This window comes from Corticium candelabrum, chromosome 1, assembly GCF_963422355.1.
Source record: "Corticium candelabrum chromosome 1, ooCorCand1.1, whole genome shotgun sequence".
Taxonomy (NCBI): domain Eukaryota; kingdom Metazoa; phylum Porifera; class Homoscleromorpha; order Homosclerophorida; family Plakinidae; genus Corticium; species Corticium candelabrum.
In genome coordinates this window covers 6,264,316-6,288,959 of record NC_085085.1, presented here as the reverse complement: position 1 = coordinate 6,288,959, position 24,644 = coordinate 6,264,316, and the positions used below count along the sequence as shown (strand labels likewise).

The following is a 24,644-nucleotide window of genomic DNA, read 5'->3' as shown; positions in this document are numbered from 1 at the left end:
ACTGTGATTTTGTGTGCACAATTTTAGTGTATTTTTGCGTAATTCCATTTTTTACAATTTCAGGGTGCATGGTTCCAGTCTATTTCTATGTGCATGCGTTACTAGTCTTTTTGTAGCGATCGTATTTTTTCAAATTCCATTTGCCCTAAATTTCAGTAACGGAAAACTGGACTCGTACTGCAGCTGTACGGTAATAAATTGATCTAGACCCGAAGACGAATATGTAAATCGTTATTAAGCAGTCGGCATTATTTGGACATTGGTTTTGACCGCATTCGCAAACGGGCTGAATTCCTACTCTGTTCACCTCGTATTCTTATACGGGCTAGAGGATTCCCAAATGGTCAGCCCGTATGAGAATTCCCAAATGGGCTAGCCCATTCGCGAACGGGCCGGATTCCTACTTGGGTCGTATCAATGGCAATTCTGAGTCATTTCTCATACAACCACGCCCCCACCAGGACGTGTAAAAGATGTCGCTTGAACGAACTAGCCGTTCAACAAAGAAGACGACAACCGAAACCGATGAGAGGGCAGGAATGAAGTGCTAAAACGTTCTTTTACCCTTTGCAAAGAAAGTCGATCGCTGCGTAGCGCGCGTTGACAAGGACTTGACGTAATCTAATTCAACTTTACCTAGGAGAAGCAGGGGTGAAGGTTCTAGCTGCTCTGATAATAAACAAAGTTCCAGCATTCGGTACAGCTGGTTGTACCAACGATGACGTGCTGCACTTCGTGACGGTGCAAGGTCAGGCAATGGTAGATATCAAACTGACGTAGAAACACCTGCACACGTCCTATTCAGAGCCAAGTAACAATTTAGGGGCCTCGAAAAAAAAGCACGGGCTGTTCCTGTGCGAATTGGGAGAACGTGCTCACCGCAAAGCTCAAACATGGATGACGTGAAATCGTCTGCTACATCCGTGTGCATCAAGCCTGTGCAGTTGTGCTGCAAGACACTCAGGAGTTCAAATTCTTACGCTGGGAAGACTAGACAGTACCGGAGGGCTAGTAGATGCCAACAGAGTGAGCTTGTCAGCAGAGAAAATTCAGCAGTTTCCGCTAATATCCGTTGCTGAGTCAAATAAAGGTCAAACGAATTGGACGCCGTACGATATTTCCATCCAACTCTCTCTCATGACATTATTACCTGCAGACTGCTGCTGCAAAGAAGAAACGACTTTCCGACGAAAGGGGCGTTACCTCGACTCAATGAGCGTACGCTATCTCTCTTGGAGAGTAGCAAATGGAGACAGTGATGGTGTTGTTGTGTTAGCTAGTCACCTATAAACCTATCTCAGGTGCGAAGTTGCAGAATTGCCTTTGCGTTTTCATGGGGGAGGTCGTGTCCGGTGAATGATGGTGGTGTTCGATGAACGGAATCGCAGAGAGGGATCACGTTTACCGTCCTAGCATAACCGTTTCAAGCCTTTGGAAGTCCCGCGTCTGGAATCACAGTCTTTACTAATCCTTCTTACTGTGGGCTTTAACAAAGCTCAGTCTTACTTCGTTTACTTCTTGCACGGCTGTCCGATGATTGATGGTGTCCGATAACAGGGGCGTCGCTCTATCATTTTTACACCTTATTAGGAGTTACCTACACTTCGAAAATAGAACAGAAAAAATGTATAAACATTTACATTACTAGACTAGATTATTTACACGAGGACTGTGGTGTCTAGTGTGTCAATTGGCTGCGACGTCTCATTCTTGCGCGTTTTGTTTTTCCAGCGTATGTCAGTGCGGGCAGTTGGTGCTGTACATACAGAACGTGAACCGCATCAAGTTCAACGTGCACAGATGATGATGATGCCATGTGGTCTAGCTCTATGTGAAGTGGTCTGTCTTGTATGTCTAGATACCTGTTTTTCACATGAATGAGTAACATCACTACATGTGCAGGTCGGTCATCAGTTGTTGCATGTGCAGCAAACTCTTTCATCTCGCGCTGATGCTTCAAACACGATCTTTTTGGTACCGTACGTACGTGTCTGAGATATGAGCGACCTCGCTATAGATCAAGACTGTTCTCTACGCAGATGCAGCTCTAGTATAGTACGAATTCGCGTTCGCAATATGTTTATTTGATACGTTTCCAGGTGGATCTCGAGTCACCTTTGCCACTTGTTTCTTGTAAAATAAACTTCAAGGCCTCCAGCTGCACTCTAGCTAATGAGCAGCAGGCAATTAAGCTTGTGTAATTATTTGTACAGTACGTGTAAATAGGTCTTTACTTTGCAACAGTCCAAGCGTGCACCACTCTTTTCAATATCTATATCTATATATAGCTAGACTAGCTAGAATCTGTCTCTTTCTAGGCTTCGAGTGGCAGGTTTGTAGTTGATAATGGTCTGCATATATGTGGCATGCACACAGAATGTCGGAACGTAAAGTAACTAGGGTCATGAGGTCTGTACGTATTGCATGGCTAGAGCTTTGTTTTGTTGTCTAGTCGTGCATGACAACAATGATAACGCAAACGGCTAAATTAAGAATGCGGCATTTTGGTCTACGCCATGCTCTTCATGTCTACGTGGTGTACAGTACTGTGTATATATATCTAGCTTGCAGCAGATTTTTGTCTAGCTAGCGTGTAAATATTCCGGACGTCTATTTAGTTAATTACAAATGATCTGTGACCTTCTGCATATGTCAATTGCCTCTGCATGGTACTAGCAATAGAAACGCATTGCTCGAGAGACTGAGTCACTAAGGAAACTTATTTCAAAGCTTCAGCACAATTAAGTAACCTTTTTGGTATTAAATTCAAACTGGCCATTTGCGCATGCTCGCTGTAAATAGCTTGTTTGAACGCAGTATTATGAACGGTTCTGGACTTAAGGTAGAGCAACGCATTTTGCTGGTATTAATTAATTATAGGGAAGTTTTTGGAGCATGAACCTAAGGTCTATTTAATTAATTAATTTGTTAATTAAATATTGATTGACTTTTGTATGATTTACATTTGGACATAGGATGGATCTGGAATAGCTTTTAGATTCTGATTCGGTTTTATCAATTGGTGCTTTATCATGATTGCAAAGTGATTCATGACTTTCAAAACAGGGAGGGAATTTTAATTAAAGAAATCCATTATAATTTACGTTGTGTTTTATGATATTGTCCTTATGTATTGTTGTTGTGGCAAGGACTCTAAAAAGACGTTTGTGTTAATTATGTATAGGCAGCAGATTGTATACTTAATTAAGAGCTATAGTAGTACTATAGAGTGCTTTGAGTTGTACGTAGATGTGGCCATTAATTTCGTTTCTAATGATAATAGAAATCATAATTTCTACTAATTTTCTGTGTGTATAAAGCAAATTCTGCACCAGGCACAAGCAGTTTCTTTAATTAAGTTGTTAACTATAGTGTGCATGCATTATTTGGTATGTGGATGCATGAGCAGATGGCTAACATTTGCATATGGGCTTATATATCACCAAACACAATAGTGATTGGCATATAGGGGTGACAGAGGTCATCCAGCATCCTGCCAATACAATAGAAAAATTGCCATTTTGAATTAATTGTAAAAGCACCACAGTTATCCCTATCTTGTCTCTTTACTTTTATGTCATTTCTATAGCTCCCAGCTGTTTCAAATGTGGAGAATTTTTTATCTACTTGAGTAACTAAAATTGCATGTAAATTCCGACAAAAATACAGCTGTTAGAGCAGTCTGCATGTGACTTAATTAATTAATTAATTAAGTTACGTGATTACCTAATGGTATGTATACGAAATGAGTTGGAAGTCTAAGGTAATTAAGTCTAGAAATGTAAGAATCAGAGGAACATAAATACTTAAAATACAGTTCAGCTAGCAAACTTTGTTTCCTGAAATTTTTGTTTGTGTACTCATGTGATTTGTGTTCAGATTAGACACTCATACGAAGATGTTCCAGTACGTGCATGCAATGGTACAGCTATATATACTGTTAATTAATTTGGTATGTTTTAAAGTTTAATTATTTCTATTTTAAATGTTTTATTTTAGGATCATTGTCTTCGCTTTTGACTTATTTGTTATGCAACATAATTATTACTGTTAATTTTACTTTTATAATGAAGTTATGATGTTATTACATAACCTTTGATAGACATTGGAAATGGTGTTCACTGTTGTGCTTTCTTTAATTAGAGGAGGGACATTCATTTTGCAGTATCCTGGACTGGTAACAGATGATAGTTTAATTACGATGTGTTGTGTAGAAATTTCAACATCTCCAGCAACTGCAGTTCCAACACAGACGGTATGTCTAAGTCTTTACCACACACACACACACACACACACACACACACACACACACACACACACACACACACACACACACACACACACACACACACACCACACACACACACACACACACACACACACACACACACACACACACACACCACACACACACACACACACACACGCGCGCGCGCGCACACACACATGCGCGCACCATAAAAACCACACATATAGCTACGTGTTTTATACAATTATTATAACCTGGCGTCGCACTCATTAACATTAATGGTGTAAGAAAGAAAGAAAGAAACAAACAAACAAGTAATATAACTACTGTGGCATCAATCTACTAAAACAAGTCTTCTAGTACTGATTTACTACTTCTAGCTGGTTCAAACAACCAATGGTATACCAAGCTTGCAGCCTCTCGCCTAGACTCAGATAAAGATAGTCAACGTTCTTCCAAATGTCATGAGCAATTGACTGTCTCGACAGTACTCTGGTGTGGCTTTGGCTTTTATTAAGACAGCACTCTTGTTGTCAAGGTGTTGTGGCAACATAGCAACTTCCTTGTCAAGGTGTTGTGGGTCTTCAAGTCTACTATAGAAGGAAACAACTAGCCGATGAAGACACCATAATTTATAATTCATTGCATCTGTTTGCATCTGTTGGTATGTTTCTGGTCTTTGCTTCTGTTGTCTTTGTTTCTATGTCTTTGATCTATGGTGGTACAGTATATGTTTCTGCTTCTGTTGATTTTTGGTGTGTCTTTGTTAGTACCATGCAGGTTCTGTTCTAATTTTTCTATTTTTAGGTACACTTCATTTTGGGACTTTGCCAGTGTGGTCTTAGACGTGTTATGCAATAATTATAATTACTGTTAATGTTAATCAATAATTATGATGCTATTACTTAATATTTGATACAGAAGTTAGAAATATGTTCAGCTCCCGTTACATTTAAGGACAACATTTATTTTTATAATCTTGGACTGTTAGTATGCTGGTTTGTGATGTGTTGTGTAGAAATTTCAATATCTTTACTAACACCAGGTCCAACACAGACAGTATCTTCATCGCCACCAGTAATTGTGCCTTCTCCTACTCCATCTGTTGATGTATCACCATCGGTCAGTGCAGTTCCTTCACCAGAAATTGCTCCGACACAGACAATATCTTCAGTACCATTTATAATTGTGCCGCCACATCCTTCTCCATTAGTGGATGTATCATCATCATCAGTCAGCGTTGTTCCTTTACCAAGAGTATCTTCACCTCCACCTGTAATTGTTCCACCACCGTCTTCATCAGTTGATTTATCACCAACAGTCAGTGCGGTTCCTTCACCGACAATTTCTCCAACACAGACAATATCTTCAGTGCTATCTGTAATTGTGCCACCACCACCACCTCCATCTGCTGGTATATCACGATCAGTCATTGTAGTTCTTTCACCAACAGTATCTTCACCTCCACCTGTAATTGTGCCTCCTCCTACTCCAGCTGTTGATGTATCACCATCGGTCAGTGCAGTTTCTTCACCAAAAATTGCTCCGACACAGACAATATCTTCAGTACCATTTATGATTGTGCCGCCACATCCTCCTCCATTAGTGGATGTATCATCATCAATCAGCGTTGTTCCTTTACCAACAGTATCTTCACCTTCACTTGTAATTGTTTCACCACCTTCATCTGTTGATGTATCACCAACAGTCAGTGCGGTTCCTTCACCGACAATTGCTCCAACACAGACAATATCTTCAGTACGATCTGTAATTGTGATGCCACATCCTCCTTCATCTGCGGATGTATCACGATCGGTCATTGTAGTTCTTTCACCAACGATTGTTCTGCAGACAGTTTATCAAATGTCGGCTTTATTGGAACTCACTTCAGTTTCTTCAGGTTTACTTACATCAGCTACAGTACCAACAGTTCATGTTACACCAACTCCATGTCACTGTAAGGTTTTTTGTCAAGTTTATGGTTTTTGTTGAAGTATATGTGTGATAGTGATTAATTGCCCTGTGCTGCATCGTCTCATGCATGGCAGTATGTCTACTAACAACAGTGTTTGCAATACAACTGTGCACTTTGGTTGCGACGATTGCTACTTTCTTGTTGGTCACTCAAACTTAACCTGCCAGCCAAATGGAGAGTGGGATGGAAATCCACCTTCTTGTGAAGGTATCGTGACTTATCTAGTACTTGTGGTTGCTTGAAATTATTCTGTATGTAATTGTGTGTAATTTAATTTTATTCAGTTGGTCACTGTCCAGAATTAGTTTCTCCTTACAGTGGGTCATTATCAACAACCGAGACATCATGCAATACAACCGTAGGCATTGTGTGTGATGAATGCTATGAGTCTAGGATCGATTATTTTTCCTGTTTGCCTGGTTTTTATTGGGACTATGACATTCCTACTTGTGAATGTGAGTAATAGAATTACATTGTGTTTTGATCTTTCCAGCATTGATCATTGTGCATTGCTGTAGTTGTCTACTGCCCATCGTTAATGACACCGTATGATGTAGTAAAAAGTTCTGATGATACTGGGTGTGGTGTAGAAGTTCTTTTCAGTTGCATTGAAGGCTTTATGTTATCAGGGAACTCTTCTTTGGTTTGTATGACAAATGGAATGTGGAATGGTGTTACTCCGCAGTGCAAAGGTGTGATACTAGTTTATATCGATGAAATGGTAGGGTTTACTTTTTGCTTTATTGTATGGTCAGATGTGGATGAATGTTTGGAGTTTCCTTGTAACAATGACGGTACCTGTCACAACACGATTGGTAGTTTTAGCTGCATATGTACTGCATACTTTTTGGGGCCTTTATGCGATGAAGGTACGAGTACTTCTGGTTTGAGTAATTGTACGATAAGCTAAGTTTTTGTTGTTTTTGTGTTGCAGATGCTGGTAATCTGTACTCATACGGTCCATCTCAGAATGACTTTGTTCTTCCTCCTCTTGATGACTTTTCTCTTGGTCCGATACCTATTAATATTGAGTGCTTTCCATTTGGTCAAGTGCACCAGCACCAATCAGTCTATGTAAGAGTGAGAGCACTGCAGTACTGGATAGTACCTTTGAGATGGTTTTTGTTTGTGTAGATTTCGTCAAACGGGCTCATCTCATTTGATCAACCGTTTGCTGATCCATTTCCTCGTGTGTTTCCTGGTTTTACGTTTACATCTGTGGTGGCACCTTATTGGTCGGATGTTGACTTGCGAAGAGATGGCGATGTGTACTATAATGTATATAGAGATGTTGACTCTACATACATTCAAAGAGCTACAGCTGATGTTCGGATGTTTAGCAAGTATCACTCATTTACAGCAGTATGGGTATTGGTTGCCACGTGGGTTCAAGTTCCTAATTTTCCTGATGGATCTCCTAACTATTTTGATCATCTTTCGACTCAAGTAAGGCTGTTTTTTTTGTTGATACTATTTCATGAAAAATAATGTCTGTGTATTGTTTAGCGTAACACGTTTCAGGTTGTCATAGCAACAGATGGTAGCCAGGCATTTGCAATTTTCAATTATCCTATTGATGGTCTGCAGTGGTCTGGTCGTGGGGCATCAGCTGTAGTTGGTTACACCACATTTGACAGCAACTTTTTTCACAGTCACTTTTTGTCTGGATTTCCGGATGTTGTAGACATTGATTCAAAATTGTTTCCATCCAATACAGGACACATAGGCCGATTGTTTTATCAACTCAGTGAGGATATCAACATTTGCTCTTCTAATTCAGTTTGTCTCAAGTGGGCTAGAGAGGATAGTGATCGTGATCAATTCCTTCCATGGCAGTTCTTTCTTCCACCATGTCCTTGCTCATTTTTTCAAGCCAGCAGAGATTTCAGATATCAAGTGTCTTCTGTAACAGCAACATCTATCTGCTATGCGTCTACTTTTCCTGTAGCATTTGGCTCTCAAGTTAAATGCTGCTATACATTTTCCTTTTTTGGTGGTGGTTTTTTTGGTGGTGGTTCTTTAGTAGTAGGCTTTCCACAAGGTGGCACAACTAACCGATATCACTCACGGTTTTTTCCTTTTCTCCATGAGCAACATGATATTCAACCATACAGAGACTGCTGTGTCAATGCTGATCTTTGTCATCTTTATTATCAACGTCGACCCTCTCAAAACTGCTTTGGCTATTTCCCACCATTTTGGGGTAAAGTCATGCAGATGATATTGTATTTATGTTTGTTATGTAGTAATATTTTATTTATTAGCTTGGTTTTGGGGCGACCCACACATTAGTACTTTGGATGGAAAACAGTACACATTTAATGGTCTTGGTGAATATATTCTGTTGAAGACTGCTAATGAAACCTTTATGTTGGAAGGCCGCACTCGCTTGGTGGAGAACTCCACTGCCACTGTATTTTCTGCTTTCGCTGCGGCTGAGTTGAACAAGAGCAGTGAGTTGAGTGAATTCCATTTGAAGTCGAGTGTTGTTGACACTGAACTAACTAATGAAAACACTTTGCAAGTAATGGCCTGCTGCTACATAGAGGATGATTTGTCTTCTAGTTCTCCTACATTTGATAAGAGCGGTTGGCGTGACATCACAAATGACTTTAATGACCTTGATAATGTCACTCAGTTGGCACTGGACAATGTTGTATTGACACGACCGGATAACAAAAGCATAGTAGCTGCATTTGTTTCTGGGATTTCTGTGACAGTGGAGGTAAAGAAAGCTTCGTTGAGTGTAGTTTTTGCAGCTCCTGACTCATTCAAAGGAGATACACAAGGTTTGCTGGGCAAGTGGGATGGTGACAAATCAAATGATCTTGCTGCACGGAATGGAACAGTTATACACATTAACTCAACTGATCGAGCTATTCACAGTGTTTCACAGACTTGTATGCTAATTGTCTTGCTAGTTCTTAGTAATTTAATGTAGTGTTGGGGATGTGTTTTGTAGGGCAAGTGGATGAAGCTGAATCTTTATTTTACTATGGTGAAGGCAGTGGCTTGTCTACTTTTTCAAGACCTGATCACATTCCTGTGTTTTCTGATGAAGCTCTTGAGCGATACACACCTGAGCAACGAGCAGCTTGCAATGATGACCCTCAATGTCTTTTTGACACGGCTGAAACAGGTGATCCAGAAATAGGTCAGGAAACACTTGTTACCAACACGCAGCTACTCGAACAGTCAGCATCTCTCAGTAAGTGATCAGCTGGCTTGTTTATGTCTGTTGATGTCATTCATGTTTTGCTTACTCTGTGTAGTGAACTTTCCTCCAACTCTGAATGGCAGTAATGTTTTGAATGCAACCATCGGCGAGTTAGTGACATACACATTTATCGGATCAGACAGCGATACATTCAATGTGACATTAGACGGTATTCTTCCTCCATCATCAGATTACACATTCACAAGAACTGGGGATGAGTTCAATTTTACATGGACACCAACATCATCTGAAGTTGTGTCTCTTGTGTTTATTGCCAATGATACAACTGGCTTGAGCAGTCAACTTCAGCCACTCGTTCGTTTGTGTGCTTGTCGATTGGAGAAGAATGCTACATGTGTGATATCTGACGCAAGTGGAGGTGAAAATCTGTTTGTGCTTGAGGACTGTGAATGTGGCATTGGGTGGCAAGGAAAATTTTGTGGTGTGGATATCAATGCATGTTTGACATCCAACTGTCCTCATGGCACCAACTGTACTGATCGACGTGCACCAGACACTGGTTTTGACTGTGGGTCATGTACTCCAGGACTTGAAGTGGTAGATGGGAAATGTGAAGGTAAGGTGATTTAGATGTGCTATCACTTTTATGCAGATTGAGCTTTTATTTTTGGTGCAGACATTGATGAGTGCATAAACGATACACTGAACAACTGTCAACATTCATGTGTCAATCAAGTACCATCTTTTAGTTGCGAGTGTCGCACAGGGTTCACCTTACAAGATGATGGTGTCAACTGTTCAGGTGTCAATATTTTTTGGGTGCTGCAGTGCACAGTAGGCAGGAAGTTTGTTTTACTTTATGTTAGATGTCAATGAGTGTGAAAATGGCAACCCATGCCATCAAGTTTGTAACAACGTACCAGGTTCTTTTCAGTGTGATTGTTTCAATGGATTTCTTCTTCTTTCTGCTGATAACATCACTTGCGCACGTATGTCAGCTGAGCAGAAATTTTGACAGGTATGTTCAAGTGATTGTTTTGTTACAGCTGAAGAAGTATGTATGACGAGAGAAGCAGATTGTGAGCAGGTGTGCTCTCGAAATAAGAGTAGTGGGGTTGAAACCTGCAGTTGCAATCAAGGTTATCAGCTTGATTCTAATGATCGCAACTGTTCTGGTATGATCATATATCACTGGCACTTGTTTGTATGAAAATTTAATGGATTTGGGTCTGGTTTCTCTTCAACTAGATATTAATGAATGCAACGAGAATTTGGATAACTGTGATCAAACATGTGTGAACACAAATGGATCGTTTACTTGCCAGGGTAATATTGGCTATATACTAGAATCTGATCGACACACTTGTACAGGTTGAGCTTGCATTTACAGTGTGAAAGGGTTTGCAGACTGATTGTATTTATGTATAGATATCAATGAATGTTTGGAGGATCCATGCACTAATATTACTGGACAGCAGTGCAGCAACTTGCCTGGCTCGTTTAATTGTTCATGTCCACTTGGCACTGAAGTTATCGGTAGTGCTTGCAAACGTAAGTTTTTGCTGCTTGTTGGTTACTGTTTGTTGTGACCACTTTAATTGTTGTATGGTGGTTGATGCATAGTTGCTGACGATTGTGCTTCTGGTCCATGTCTAAATGATGGTGAATGCTTTGATGGTCTGGGCATGTTCACGTGTCTGTGTAGCTCTGGCTACACAGGAGTTGTGTGCGATAAAGGTTAAAACTTTTAATTTTGCGTTTATCTGGATGCTGTACTGAAATTATTTGTTTCCAGAGCTAAATGAATGTGACTCAAATCCGTGTCAGAACAACGGAACCTGTACTGATCAGTTTGACAAGTTTAAATGTGATTGTATCCCAGGTTATGAAGGAGACTCATGTGAGAGAGGTAGGTCAAGTCACATGTCCAATTCCGACTTCTACAATTGAGTGTCATTGTTGTCATATGTTGAGTGCAGAAACAGATGAGTGTGGATCGTCGCCTTGTCAAAATGGAGCAACATGTGTAGATGCTTTCCTCAGCTTCACATGCAACTGTACTGTTGGATATGAGGGAATTATGTGTGAAACAAGTAGCTGTGGAATTTGTTAACGTCTTGAATGCGTATACGTGATGTGATGTTTGATGCTTTTAGATATCGACAAGTGCATGTCTCTGCCATGTCGGAATGGAGCCATGTGTGAGGATGGTGTCAATGGCTATAATTGTACGTGTGTGCCAGGCTTCACTGGTGTGTTATGTGAAACAGGTCAGTACGCATGTTTATGTAGAAGTAGCTTACTAATTTATTATTATCTTGTTTGTTATATTACATGTGTAGAAGTGAATGAATGTGATTCATCACCATGTCAAAACAATGCTACATGCATTGATCAAGTGAATAAATATGATTGTCGATGTATGGCTGGTTATACAGGACAGCAGTGCGAAACAGGTAATGGGATCGGTTGGATAGAATATTATGTGTGTAAATTCTGCATTTACAGAAATTGATGAATGTGCTTCAAATCCTTGTCAGAATGGCGGTACTTGCACAGATCTACTGGATAGCTATACATGTAACTGTATCGAAGGCTACATTGGACTAGACTGTGAAACCGGTAAGGAGAAATACTGAAATTGTTGTGTAATCATATTCATATTTCTTATGTCCAATAGATTTTAATGAATGTGAAAGCAATCCATGTTTCAATAGTGGAGTTTGCGTGGACCATGTCAATAGTTTTGATTGTACCTGTGCAAGTAGATTCAGTGGATCATTTTGTCAAATTGGTGAGCAGTAATTCAATGGTGATCTGCAGTATGTGTTAAACTTGCATTGTGTGTGATATGCAGCACCAAACAGAACTGTTCCTTGCACTGATGAATTTGAGTCGGGAGACTGTGATGATGTTGTTACTTGTGCTGAGGCTGCTTTTCCTTGCTCCTATTCATACTTTACTGAGTTCCTCTTGCCATTGTGCAAGTTACAGGACAGCGCATCAACTGCAATGGGATGGTCAACGGCAGCCAGCTCATGCTTGATGGAACAAATACATGATTACTTTACCTCAAACTACATCAGTCAACCATCATCCACAGAGTGTATTGAGTTTCAACGGTTTATGTTTCATTCACAGCAACAATGTCTCAATTTTTCTCTGTGCAGTAGCAACATTAGCCGTTTTGATGCAGATATTGTGTCAAGTGTGTTTAATAGCCTTTCTCCCCTTCGTGATGCAAACATAGAACAGATGTTGCAACTCATCGATTCTTGCCCAGGAGATGGTGTTGACTTACTTGCTGATAGTTTGAGGGATAAAGGCTTTGTTATCTGTGTAGTGGTTGAATTGTTAGCAGGTGAAGATGAGGAAGCTATAGCAGAAACTGTTCGCTCCAGACTTTCGAACCTCGTTGCATCAGTGACAGGACGTGTTAGTAATGTTACATCTTTTGATTCTAATGCGTGTCCAGCATTGCCTTCTGACAACAACAGCCGGAGACGTCGAAGCATAGTTGACGATGACATGGTACGAATTCGAAGGAATACAGGAACAGTTGCTCCTTCCAATACTACTGTTCAGCTGGCATTTTTGAGTAGTGGCGATAATGCTGTCAGTTTGTCAACATTATGTGACAATACATCAACTGTGGGTAATGCAAGTCTGGGTTGTTCAGTGTGTGGTAATGGTGTGTTAAATGTTGCTAATGAGAGCTGTGACGATGGAAATGAAATGTCTGGTGATGGTTGCTCTAGTGATTGTGTCATTGAGCGAGGTTATGATTGTAACGTCAATGTGGTATCTAGTGTTTGCATAAACAAGACTTGTGGTGATGATATTCGTGTGTCTGGAGAGGAGTGTGACAATGGGAATCGTCGTGGATGTTCTAATTGTTTAATTGTTCAAGGGTTTGAGTGCTCTGACGTATTCTACGAAAGTAGCGTGTGCTTCAGTTGTGGCAATCAAATAGTGGAAGAGTTAGAGCAGTGTGACAATGGACTCAGTAGTGCTATTGATGGTTGTAACAATACCTGCTCTGTTGATCTTCTTTGGGACTGTACATCTGTGATTGATGAGGAAAGTGTTTGTGAACACGTTGCTGTCGACTTCAATGTTGCCGATGTCACAACTTTGAATCCTCCAGTCATTGACTTTGTTGCTGCTGGTGCCGTACTGTTTTTAGTACAGGAAGTTGGACAACTGGATAGTAGTCGTTTCGGTGATACGGTAAGCAAGCTTTTCAAAGAGCTCATTCTCTTCATGGTCATGGCATCATGATTTTGTTTTAGGACTGGAAGAGTATAGAAGTTGATATGTCTATTCCATCATCTTCTAACATCTCCTTTGAAAATGTAGGTAATTTTTATTGGTGCAGTGTGTCTCTCTTATACGTAGTTGATGTTTGTTAGATTGATTATTTACGAGATCAAACAGTTCTTCAACAAAGGATAACAACTTCTGACTTCTTTGCATTAAATAATTCCATTGTAGAGGATCAAAGTGTTGCTGATGTCAGTTTAGGAGAGTAAGCATATTATGTTGTGATTTTGTCAACTCATGTATGATGGTGTTACTTGCACTTCTCTTCAGGAGACACAAAAGATTTGTGCGTTTGAATAAGCCTGCTAATCTTACTCACGTGTTACTATCTTTGGTGTTTCATCATTCTACTGCAAACGTTCAGGGAGAATTTAGGTAATTTTGATGTTTATGAATTAGTTTGCGGATAAAATGAATTTGTATTTTGCACATGAAAGGTATGTTAATTTGACAGTTGTGGATATTTTTGATGATCGATCTCCAACAGTTATGATCACTTTGAGATATATTGGTTCAAATGATAGCTCACCAGTCAGTATTGCTGGTCAGCACTTTGTTGTCTCATAGTGCATGTGTGAAAATATGATGACAGCAGTGGTTGTTGATTGTAGAGAATGCAACAATTGTTCTAACACAGTCAGTATCTGCATCTTCACCTATGATTGTTTTATCATCTTCTCCTCCACCTGTGGATGTATCACCATCAGTCATGGTAATTCCTTCAGCAACAATCATCTCACAGACAGTTTCTTCTCTACTTTCTGCAATTTTATTGCCTATTCTGTCTCCATCTGTACGGTTATCTGCTACCGTTGAACCAGTGACATCATTGCAAGTAGTAATGAAAGTCTCTACTGAAATATTCAGTACCAGTACTACCACTCAAACATTAACTTCATTTGAACCCGCACCAGTTTCTTCAGCTTTACTTACATCTTCTATAATACCAACGGTTCATGTTGCACCAACTTTGTGTCATTGTAAGTTATCCTTTTGCAAGTTTGCAGGTTCTTCTGTTAAAGTATACTGTATGTGTGATAGTGATTAATTGCCCTGTGCTGAATTATCCCATGCATGGCAGTATGTCTACTAACAACAGTGTTTGTATAAACACAACTGTACACTTTGATTGTGATGATTGCTACTTTCTTGTTGGTCAGTCAAACTTATCTTGTCAGCCAAATGGAGAGTGGGATGGAAATCCACCTTCTTGTGAAGGTACTGTGACCCATGTGAGGCTGCTTGTGATGAGTTTACCATTATTGTTGTTATCAACAAATATGACATCATGTGCATGCAATACAACTCTATAGAGACTTTGTGTAATGAATGCTATAAGTCTAGCATTGATTGATTGAATTGCATGCCTGGTTTTTGTTGGAACTTTGATATGTCTACTTGTGAATGTGAGCAACACACAGAATTTTGTAGTTTGTTTATCTTTGGAGCATTATGTATATCATTGCGCCATTTGTTGTAGTGGTCTATTGCCCATCGTTGATGACACCATACAATGGTACAAAGAACTCTGAGGACACTAGGTGTGGTGTAAGGGTTGAGTTCAGTTGCAATGAAAACTTCACATTATCAGGGAAGTCTTCTTTGGTTTGCTTGACGAATGGAATGTGGGATGGCATTCCTCCACAATGCGACGGTATGATATCATAATTTATGTCAATGAATGTGTACGGTCTGTCTCTTGCTTGTATTGTCAGATTAATGTTTGGAGTTGATAGAATGTGTAATATGTAAAACTTGCATTAAGAAATTGGCAAAAGTGCGCAAGTCTTTGTCATATGGCATTGCTTATAATATGTGGTTGTTGTTTTGAGGTGTGTTGCAATGTTGACTTTGTCTTTCATTATTAATCATGATGAGATAAGGGAGAGGAATATAGTTTGAACTGCATGGGACATCTATACAACATAATTTAAGAATATTAATAATAATGATAATAATATAGTCACCGCAGTGGCTTAGTGGTTAGCGACAATGGGTACCACTCCAGACAGTAAATTATGAAACTTGTCTGTCTTTCTTTCTCGTGTTTCTCTAGCTTTGTCCATGAGACTGACTTGTTTCAGTCATGGAGAATTTCTGTGGTCTTCTGGTGGTCATTGATATCCACTAGGCGTGCTGTAACCTGTTTGCAGTCACCATAATGCCTGCAATCTATATCGAATTGGCTAGTCATTGATCGCCATGTGGACTACTCAGAAACATGTACCCTGCTGGGCTCACCTGCTGGGTTGGTGGGCGCCCAGATGGGAGTAAGACCCCAGTTGCCCATCATGGAAGTGTATAGCGACACATAGTAATTATTTAGAATAATTTTGTACAGAGCAGAGATCGAATGGAAGTATTGGGCTTTTCTTCTTTTTCTTGCCTAACAAAGTTTTGCCTGTCTCTATGGAATGACTGAAAATGTAGACTAACCGATTAAACAAAATTGAGTTTATAACAATATTGGTTGACAAAGTAGTGGTGTGTGTGTGTGTGTGTGTGTGTGTGTGTGTGTGTGTGTGTGTGTGTGTGTGTGTGTGTGTGTGTGTGTGTGTGTGTGTGTGTGTGTGTGTGTGTGTGTGTGTGTGTGTGTGTGTGTGTGTGTGTGTGTGTGTGTGTGTGTGTGTGTGTGTGTGTGTGTGTGTGTGTGTGTGTGTGTGTGTGTGTGTGTGTGTGTGTGTGTGTGTGTGTGTGTGTGTGTGTGTGTGTGTGTGTGTGTGTGTGTGTGTGTGTGTGTGTGTGTGTGTGTGTGTGTGTGTGTGTGTGTGTGTGTGTGTGTGTGTGTGTGTGTGTGTGTGTGTGTGTGTGTGTGTGTGTGTGTGTGTGTGTGTGTGTGTGTGTGTGTGTGTGTGTGTGTGTGTGTGTGTGTGTGTGTGTGTGTGTGTGTGTGTGTGTGTGTGTGTGTGTGTGTGTGTGTGTGTGTGTGTGTGTGTGTGTGTGTGTGTGTGTGTGTGTGTGTGTGTGTGTGTGTGTGTGTGTGTGTGTGTGTGTGTGTGTGTGTGTGTGTGTGTGTGTGTGTGTGTGTGTGTGTGTGTGTGTGTGTGTGTGTGTGTGTGTGTGTGTGTGTGTGTGTGTGTGTGTGTGTGTGTGTGTGTGTGTGTGTGTGTGTGTGTGTGTGTGTGTGTGTGTGTGTGTGTGTGTGTGTGTGTGTGTGTGTGTGTGTGTGTGTGTGTGTGTGTGTGTGTGTGTGTGTGTGTGTGTGTGTGTGTGTGTGTGTGTGTGTGTGTGTGTGTGTGTGTGTGTGTGTGTGTGTGTGTGTGTGTGTGTGTGTGTGTGTGTGTGTGTGTGTGTGTGTGTGTGTGTGTGTGTGTGTGTGTGTGTGTGTGTGTGTGTGTGTGTGTGTGTGTGTGTGTGTGTGTGTGTGTGTGTGTGTGTGTGTGTGTGTGTGTGTGTGTGTGTGTGTGTGTGTGTGTGTGTGTGTGTGTGTGTGTGTGTGTGTGTGTGTGTGTGTGTGTGTGTGTGTGTGTGTGTGTGTGTGTGTGTGTGTGTGTGTGTGTGTGTGTGTGTGTGTGTGTGTGTGTGTGTGTGTGTGTGTGTGTGTGTGTGTGTGTGTGTGTGTGTGTGTGTGTGTGTGTGTGTGTGTGTGTGTGTGTGTGTGTGTGTGTGTGTGTGTGTGTGTGTGTGTGTGTGTGTGTGTGTGTGTGTGTGTGTGTGTGTGTGTGTGTGTGTGTGTGTGTGTGTGTGTGTGTGTGTGTGTGTGTGTGTGTGTGTGTGTGTGTGTGTGTGTGTGTGTGTGTGTGTGTGTGTGTGTGTGTGTGTGTGTGTGTGTGTGTGTGTGTGTGTGTGTGTGTGTGTGTGTGTGTGTGTGTGTGTGTGTGTGTGTGTGTGTGTGTGTGTGTGTGTGTGTGTGTGTGTGTGTGTGTGTGTGTGTGTGTGTGTGTGTGTGTGTGTGTGTGTGTGTGTGTGTGTGTGTGTGTGTGTGTGTGTGTGTGTGTGTGTGTGTGTGTGTGTGTGTGTGTGTGTGTGTGTGTGTGTGTGTGTGTGTGTGTGTGTGTGTGTGTGTGTGTGTGTGTGTGTGTGTGTGTGTGTGTGTGTGTGTGTGTGTGTGTGTGTGTGTGTGTGTGTGTGTGTGTGTGTGTGTGTGTGTGTGTGTGTGTGTGTGTGTGTGTGTGTGTGTGTGTGTGTGTGTGTGTGTGTGTGTGTGTGTGTGTGTGTGTGTGTGTGTGTGTGTGTGTGTGTGTGTGTGTGTGTGTGTGTGTGTGTGTGTGTGTGTGTGTGTGTGTGTGTGTGTGTGTGTGTGTGTGTGTGTGTGTGTGTGTGTGTGTGTGTGTGTGTGTGTGTGTGTGTGTGTGTGTGTGTGTGTGTGTGTGTGTGTGTGTGTGTGTGTGTGTGTGTGTGTGTGTGTGTGTGTGTGTGTGTGTGTGTGTGTGTGTGTGTGTGTGTGTGTGTGTGTGTGTGTGTGTGTGTGTGTGTGTGTGTGTGTGTGTGTGTGTGTGTGTGTGTGTGTGTGTGTGTGTGTGTGTGTGTGTGTGTGTGTGTGTGTGTGTGTGTGTGTGTGTGTGTGTGTGTGTGTGTGTGTGTGTGTGTGTGTGTGTGTGTGTGTGTGTGTGTGTGTGTGTGTGTGTGTGTGTGTGTGTGTGTGTGTGTGTGTGTGTGTGTGTGTGTGTGTGTGTGTGTGTGTGTGTGTGTGTGTGTGTGTGTGTGTGTGTGTGTGTGTGTGTGTGTGTGTGTGTGTGTGTGTGTGTGTGTGTGTGTGTGTGTGTGTGTGTGTGTGTGTGTGTGTGTGTGTGTGTGTGTGTGTGTGTGTGTGTGTGTGTGTGTGTGTGTGTGTGTGTGTGTGTGTGTGTGTGTGTGTGTGTGTGTGTGTGTGTGTGTGTGTGTGTGTGTGTGTGTGTGTGTGTGTGTGTGTGTGTGTGTGTGTGTGTGTGTGTGTGTGTGTGTGTGTGTGTGTGTGTGTGTGTGTGTGTGTGTGTGTGTGTGTGTGTGTGTGTGTGTGTGTGTGTGTGTGTGTGTGTGTGTGTGTGTGTGTGTGTGTGTGTGTGTGTGTGTGTGTGTGTGTGTGTGTGTGTGTGTGTGTGTGTGTGTGTGTGTGTGTGTGGTGTGTGTGTGTGTGGTGTGTGTGTGTGTGTGTGTGGTGTGTGTGTGTGTGTGTGTGTGTGTGTGTACATTATGTCATGTCAATCAAAGAGTACATTTCGTGTTTAGCTTTACCTGAAACAGTAGCCCCTACACTCTCAGAAGGAGGTCCTGCTCTAACAACTGCTGAAATCATTGGTCTCATTATTAGTGTTGTTGGAGTTGTCATTCTCATCATAGTCATTATTTTATACTGCAGGTGTGCACAGTTTCTTTAGTTTGCACTTTAATTCTCATTGCCGTCTCTATTTTCAGAATGTGTAAAAGAAATATCAAAGTGAAGCCATCAAGTGATAATGATCTGGCACCACAACCAGGAAAAGCTTCTACTGATCCTACACAGACACATGCTGAATGACGAAACGGATGACTGATATTTACATGCGGCTATTTTAGTTTTATTTGGTTAGTTTTTAAATTGACTTTAGATAACTGATTGTGTTTGTTTGTATTGGTCTGCATTACATGTCTAAGCTGGAGTTGAAAACTATGTATATAGTTATTGCTCGGTGAGGGTCACTAGCTGTTTTTGTAAACCTGATTGTTGTGTTAATTGAACTGGGTAGTTCCTTCATGAATGATTTTGGTGTTCTGGTGGTGGTCAACAAAGATAGAAAGCACCAAAGTATCCACTCGAAATCGAAGGACGTCTATAGGCCTGCAACGTACGACTTTGTCGAAAACGAATTGCGAGGCTACCCGGTCTTAGCCATTGATTGGTTGGCTCGAAAGCAAACACCCGACTTTGATAGGACCTGTACTCTTCCTCCCAGCATTACAAGAGACCGTTCAAGACTCGTAGAGGTGACTGCTACGGATTGTTCTATTGGATGTATTTCGAATATGGATTTCTCTTTCCCTAATTAGCTACAACGCTCGCTTTTCTATTGCGCCCTAACCCAAGGTATGTGCTATGTCTCCGGTAGCATCGCATGGGGCTCGATTGCATTCCCATGGAGTTGTGTTGGATAGTTGGACGCGGCTAGGATAGTCTTCGTGGCGTTTCATATCGTGTAGCATCGAAGAGGACCTATTTCGACGACGTCGCCGTCTCTAGAGCACCTCACTCAAAATATCATATGTGGTACGATTTGCGACGCACCAATTTAGCACCTGTTCTGGCGTCACGGTGATTCCAATGTGACTCCCATATTTTGCGTGATTCCCATAAATGCATGTCGATTTACGATGCAAAAATAAATCGTGCCAGGTCTATACATGTTCGTGGTAGTGGGTGCTAGCTACGCGAATACCTGCTACTCTACCGGTCGTGGTGTGAGCGTACCACGCGACTGCCCATCGGTCGATTGGCAAGGACTAGGCATCAATCCAACTGGCTGGCTAGGTTTCTCTATTGTTGTTCGGGTAGTTGTATCACGAATAGGCCTGGGTGTCTAGCGGCTAGACGAGTGCGAAGACCTCTGCTACGATCTTCTAGGCTGTGGTATTGGAAATCTTAAAATTGCTACCACGACATAGATATAGAGAGAGACCTCTATACGCGCACACCCTCGTTCTTGTACGTCGGGGTGAAGAAACGTTTTGCGTAGTAGGGCAGTCCACCCCCGCACAATTTCCCACCCAATTGCGCATGGACATCTCCCTCTTCGAATTGGAATGATCTTGTTGTGTACAGCTTTGTACAAATCGTGTATCCGTTGAGCGAGCGCTAGCTGTGTACCCATGTGCATACGTGGTTCCCAACCGAATGGGTGTTGGCCAGGATGGTAAGATTTCCAGTGTCCATGGCATTGCATAGATCGCCTTGTGCTCGGATCCTTGCGCGTGTAGGTACTGCACCAAAGATCCTCTATCGAGGACACCGGAGAAGTCTTGGGTGTAGTCGATGCAGTAGAGTCCGTAGCCAAAGGCTTGCAAACTTTGTTCTATCTGTGGCGAATAGTGCTTCTTGTAGTTCGCCCATCGATGCATCAGACACGTCGACCTTTGCCACGAACACGTCGTAGGGTTCGATCACATCGTATAGCTTTTCTCACGTTCTACGAGAAACTGCTTTAGTATTGCTTTCGATCTTGGCGATGGTGCTTCGTTTTGAGAATCCTCTATTCCTTGCTAGCAGTACCGTGCGTAGGATATGCACTCCGATGTTCCGTTTGTGTCCAACGTTTCTCGGAGGACTGTGCGTATCTTAGCCGCGATGTTCTGTGCGGCACTGCGCCATCGTCCGTCGTACAAGAGATACTTATTTGGACTTGTATGGACCGTGTGCTCTTCCCGTAGATACGCGATATATAAAAATCATAGAGACAAATACCAGCAGCTCCAAGAAGGGACAAAGGTGGGTGCGTCCTTGGGTCCGACTAGGTAGTCAGCTCGAGCTATGTCGGAGAGGTCGATATCCAATAGATTGTAGTGGGGTTGTGGTCATTCGATAGGCGAGAGGATTTGAGGACGAAAATGCAAATGTACCCTAGACTAAAGCACTCGGTATCGTTTTGTCTGATTGGGTGTCCGCTGGCTGTAAAATATAGCGACTTGGGGAGGTAGCCGTAAAGATTAACGTTGCCAAATCGAGGTCGCCAAACATATTTGTCTACTTTCATGACGATCTCTCCAATACAAAAAGACTATATTTGGCAGGTGGTATCATTTTAATCCCGGCTCTACTACTGTCGTTTGAGTGTCTTGAAAGCTCTTCATGATTTACCCATGTCTGGTCACTTAGGATACCGCAAGACGTATCATAGTTTCAGTGGAAGAGCATGCATGCATGGCTCGTGATCCCAAAGCTTTTTCGGTCCTGTTTGCTCGAAAATTGTCACCGTCTACGTTCCGGTCATTGGGAACCCTTCGGTGCTACCAAAACATTCGAAGTCATTGGAATTGATGTATTCGGTTTCTCCCACGCACCTCTATTGGCAACCGATATATGTTGTAGTTATAGTCGATTGCTTTTAAGATGGACGGAATTTGTTCTTGTTACTGATATCACAGCTACTACAGTTGCTGATGCCGTTGTCGAACACATCGTTTTACAGCTACGGTCTGATCATGGTTCACAATTTCTCTCCAGACTGTTCCAGTGGACGGCTGATCGACTTGGTGTCAAGAAATTTTTACGAGTGCGTACCATCCTCAGACAAATGGTGAAGTGGAACGCCTCAACAGCTACATTGCTGCCGCCTTGACGTATTGTGCGTGCGTGCATGTGTGTGTGTGTGTGTGTGTGTGTGTGTGTGTGTGTGTGTGTGTGTGTGTGTGTGTGTGTGCGTGTGTAGCTAATTAGTGACGATGATGATTGGGACCAGTACCTCGAGTACCTCGAGGCTATTGCCCGAATTCGCATTAAACGTCCTACAGTGTTGATACAATTCCAGTGTGTTTTTGAGCGTACATGATTCCATGTGTGTTTTTGCAACGGTTTTCAACGTATTTTTTTGCGTGCACGCGATTTCAGTGTGTATTGTAGAGACAGTAGTTTTGTCCAGTTCTTGCCGTACCATGGCTCCCGTGGTTCCTACACCTAAGCCTCCGCGTCAACAGCTAGTCGTCCAGTATGTTCTCGTCGTCCGGCCAATACGCTCTCAATGCGGAGTCTCATCGTATACAACTTTAGACTGCTAGCGTTCCTGCTGTTAGATTTGATGACACTTTGTTTTAGTCGCGTTTAGTTGTTTCATTTGTAGCTGCATAAAACCTTGTGTTGTTGTTATGTAGATTAGTTCATTGCGATTTGAAGTGTACTTCCATATATGGTATGATGGTATTTAACTTATTACGGTGTAGCTACACCAATAGAGTTGTACATGTCTTTAGCTTTTTGTCGGTGCTTTCGTTGCTACAGATGTAATCTAGATAGTGGACGTACTGTACTGTACGCATCCGGGGGTTTGGGGTTTGTTGTGACGCTAACAATAATATAGGAATATATAGTGATTGTAAGTTATTACACTTACTCATTCTCAACGACTGGTACTATTACATTACGTGACGCTAGGTGTACTAGCTATCTAGACAGATTTTTACGACCCGACTTGTTATCTATGTATTGCCACGAGAACAAGTTTTTGTGAGAAAGTGCGATATGAATACACACATCTAGATAGCACGTGCACAAAGTCATGCATGCTCTGAAATTATTTATGGCCGCGACAGTGTATATAGACATTCTTGCGCAGTCGCAGTCGTTGTTCACGGTCGCGCTGTTTGTTAGATTGGTGCCAGACGACGTGAAAGCACGCAGATGATGATGATGCGATGTGGTGCCAGCTATGTGAAGTGGCTTGTCTTGTGCATATCAGTTTTTCACATCAATGCAAGTAACTATAGCATCACTGCAGGTCGGTCAGTCTTTGAATGTATGTCCACGACGTGCATGCCGCAGCGACCTCGCTGATGCTCCAAACTCAGTGCTAGCTTCCGTGTCTGAGGCATCAGCGACCGCTCTACTATACAATTGCCGTATTAGCTAGAGGCCGCTAAAAAGCAGATAGGCCACGGTTCTTGTCACTACCCGTATGTGCTAGACGGTCTGTCTCGTCTACAGCTTTGCATATGTCTTCGTGTACTGTCAAACGGCCAGTCTGTATAACCGTTGTGTATCTACATCTATTTAGATAGTAAAGGAAATACAAACTCTTCGATTGTGGCTTCCACTCGAGTATCAAAGACAGCAAGACAACGTCTAGAAAGATACTAAAATAAACAACTATGTCTAGAGAACACGGAAATCGTTGATGGCAGCTAGATTGTACACCCGTTTGTTTCCGAAGAGTTTTGTCTAGAAAGGCTGCTGAAACGCACGCTCGTACATGTTGGTTCCGGGGACTTTTGGTTGGGTATTCTAGGAGCCTAAAGCTTTATTAATTGATTAATTGGTTCCGAAAACCTGCAGCAGCATAGAGCTTAGCCTAGACAGCCCTATTTTGCACTCTTTTGTGAACAAACTAGCTATACAACACTTAGAGGAGCATTCCGGAGATATGCGCTAGCTGCTGGCTCCGCCTTTGCTCGCTAATGGCAAATCTACACTAACTAAAGGTAGGAAAAGTAATAGCTGGCAGTGTGGGAAAAATCTCGAATCTCGCTAACTATACATCGCAAACAGATAATTCTAACATCATTAGGAAGTTAGTAATGACGAGAAGACAAATATATAGAGCTTGTTTCTGATCAGTATTGTACAACTACAGAATTGGCTACTTCATGTATAGCACGCGATGTGATTACGCCCTCATGGCCAATTAGAACGACTATCTGTGACACACGCGCCGCCAGGTCAATTGTGGCATTCTAATCACTACAGGGGTCATCTGTTCCAGAAACAAAGACTTCTTCGCTTTCCGAGGTCTCTTCTTCTTCACGCCTTACTTCAATGAGAACACGGTCGACCGCTTCTTCAACTATCCCGTCGGTCTCTCGATGAACTCGCTTCCGTTTTGATGTGTAATGTAATCTGTATACCTTCCGTGATGCCCCTCCTAGGCTCCTATATCTACATAAACGTTTGCCGCAATTCCCACTCTGCCAGCTATTGCTTTTTTTTCTAGCTAACCAAGATGGGTATCTGGGCGCTATCTCAGAGCAAACCCGACAGATGTACGCTAGGAACGTTTAGAAACTTAAAAAGTGAATGGATTGTTTCAAGAATTTCGTCTTTCAAATGAAGGGTTTTTTCCGCGCCATATCACGTCAGCCATACAATCATGTTCCCAGAAATGGTCTCTCTGTTGTTTCCGTCGCTCCAAGAACGGTGGAAACCGTCGTGCTACTTTCAGACTGTGTACGTATACAGACTGACCTTCTTTTCGTGCGATGTAATTCCGTCCGGGCTTTGTGAGATTGTTGGCGTTAGAGCAATGGACGCTGTCGTCGATCGT

The 24,644-nt window shown here is 42.1% G+C and overlaps 1 protein-coding gene across 6 annotated transcripts; it reads left to right on the top strand.

The window, feature by feature from the left end:
- Nucleotides 1-652: 652 nt before the first annotated feature.
- On the top strand, nucleotides 653-19,291 carry LOC134177890 (uncharacterized). Of its 6 annotated transcripts, XM_062644682.1 has the most exons (39): nucleotides 653-748; nucleotides 1,732-1,839; nucleotides 1,903-2,055; nucleotides 3,880-3,922; nucleotides 4,215-4,255; nucleotides 4,630-4,913; nucleotides 5,057-6,206; nucleotides 6,258-6,431; nucleotides 6,509-6,679; nucleotides 6,743-6,916; nucleotides 6,980-7,093; nucleotides 7,159-7,298; nucleotides 7,359-7,670; nucleotides 7,731-8,427; nucleotides 8,489-9,124; nucleotides 9,187-9,432; nucleotides 9,497-10,018; nucleotides 10,079-10,204; nucleotides 10,269-10,391; nucleotides 10,449-10,577; nucleotides 10,651-10,773; nucleotides 10,831-10,953; nucleotides 11,026-11,139; nucleotides 11,198-11,311; nucleotides 11,382-11,495; nucleotides 11,559-11,672; nucleotides 11,745-11,858; nucleotides 11,911-12,024; nucleotides 12,083-12,196; nucleotides 12,260-13,632; nucleotides 13,695-13,757; nucleotides 13,815-13,930; nucleotides 13,996-14,100; nucleotides 14,163-14,269; nucleotides 14,337-14,705; nucleotides 14,767-14,943; nucleotides 15,206-15,379; nucleotides 18,874-19,003; nucleotides 19,060-19,291. In XM_062644682.1, the coding sequence occupies exons 7-39, from the start codon at nucleotides 5,255-5,257 to the stop codon at nucleotides 19,160-19,162; spliced, it is 8,277 nt and encodes a 2,758-aa protein (XP_062500666.1). In that variant the 5' UTR covers nucleotides 653-748; nucleotides 1,732-1,839; nucleotides 1,903-2,055; nucleotides 3,880-3,922; nucleotides 4,215-4,255; nucleotides 4,630-4,913; nucleotides 5,057-5,254; the 3' UTR covers nucleotides 19,163-19,291. The 6 variants fall into 6 exon arrangements, 5 of the variants coding, with proteins under 5 accessions (XP_062500666.1, XP_062500650.1, XP_062500658.1 ...); XM_062644666.1 differs by having other exon boundaries at nucleotides 4,630-6,206; XM_062644674.1 differs by lacking the exon at nucleotides 653-748 and having other exon boundaries at nucleotides 1,384-1,839; nucleotides 4,630-6,206.
- Nucleotides 19,292-24,644: the final 5,353 nt, after the last annotated feature.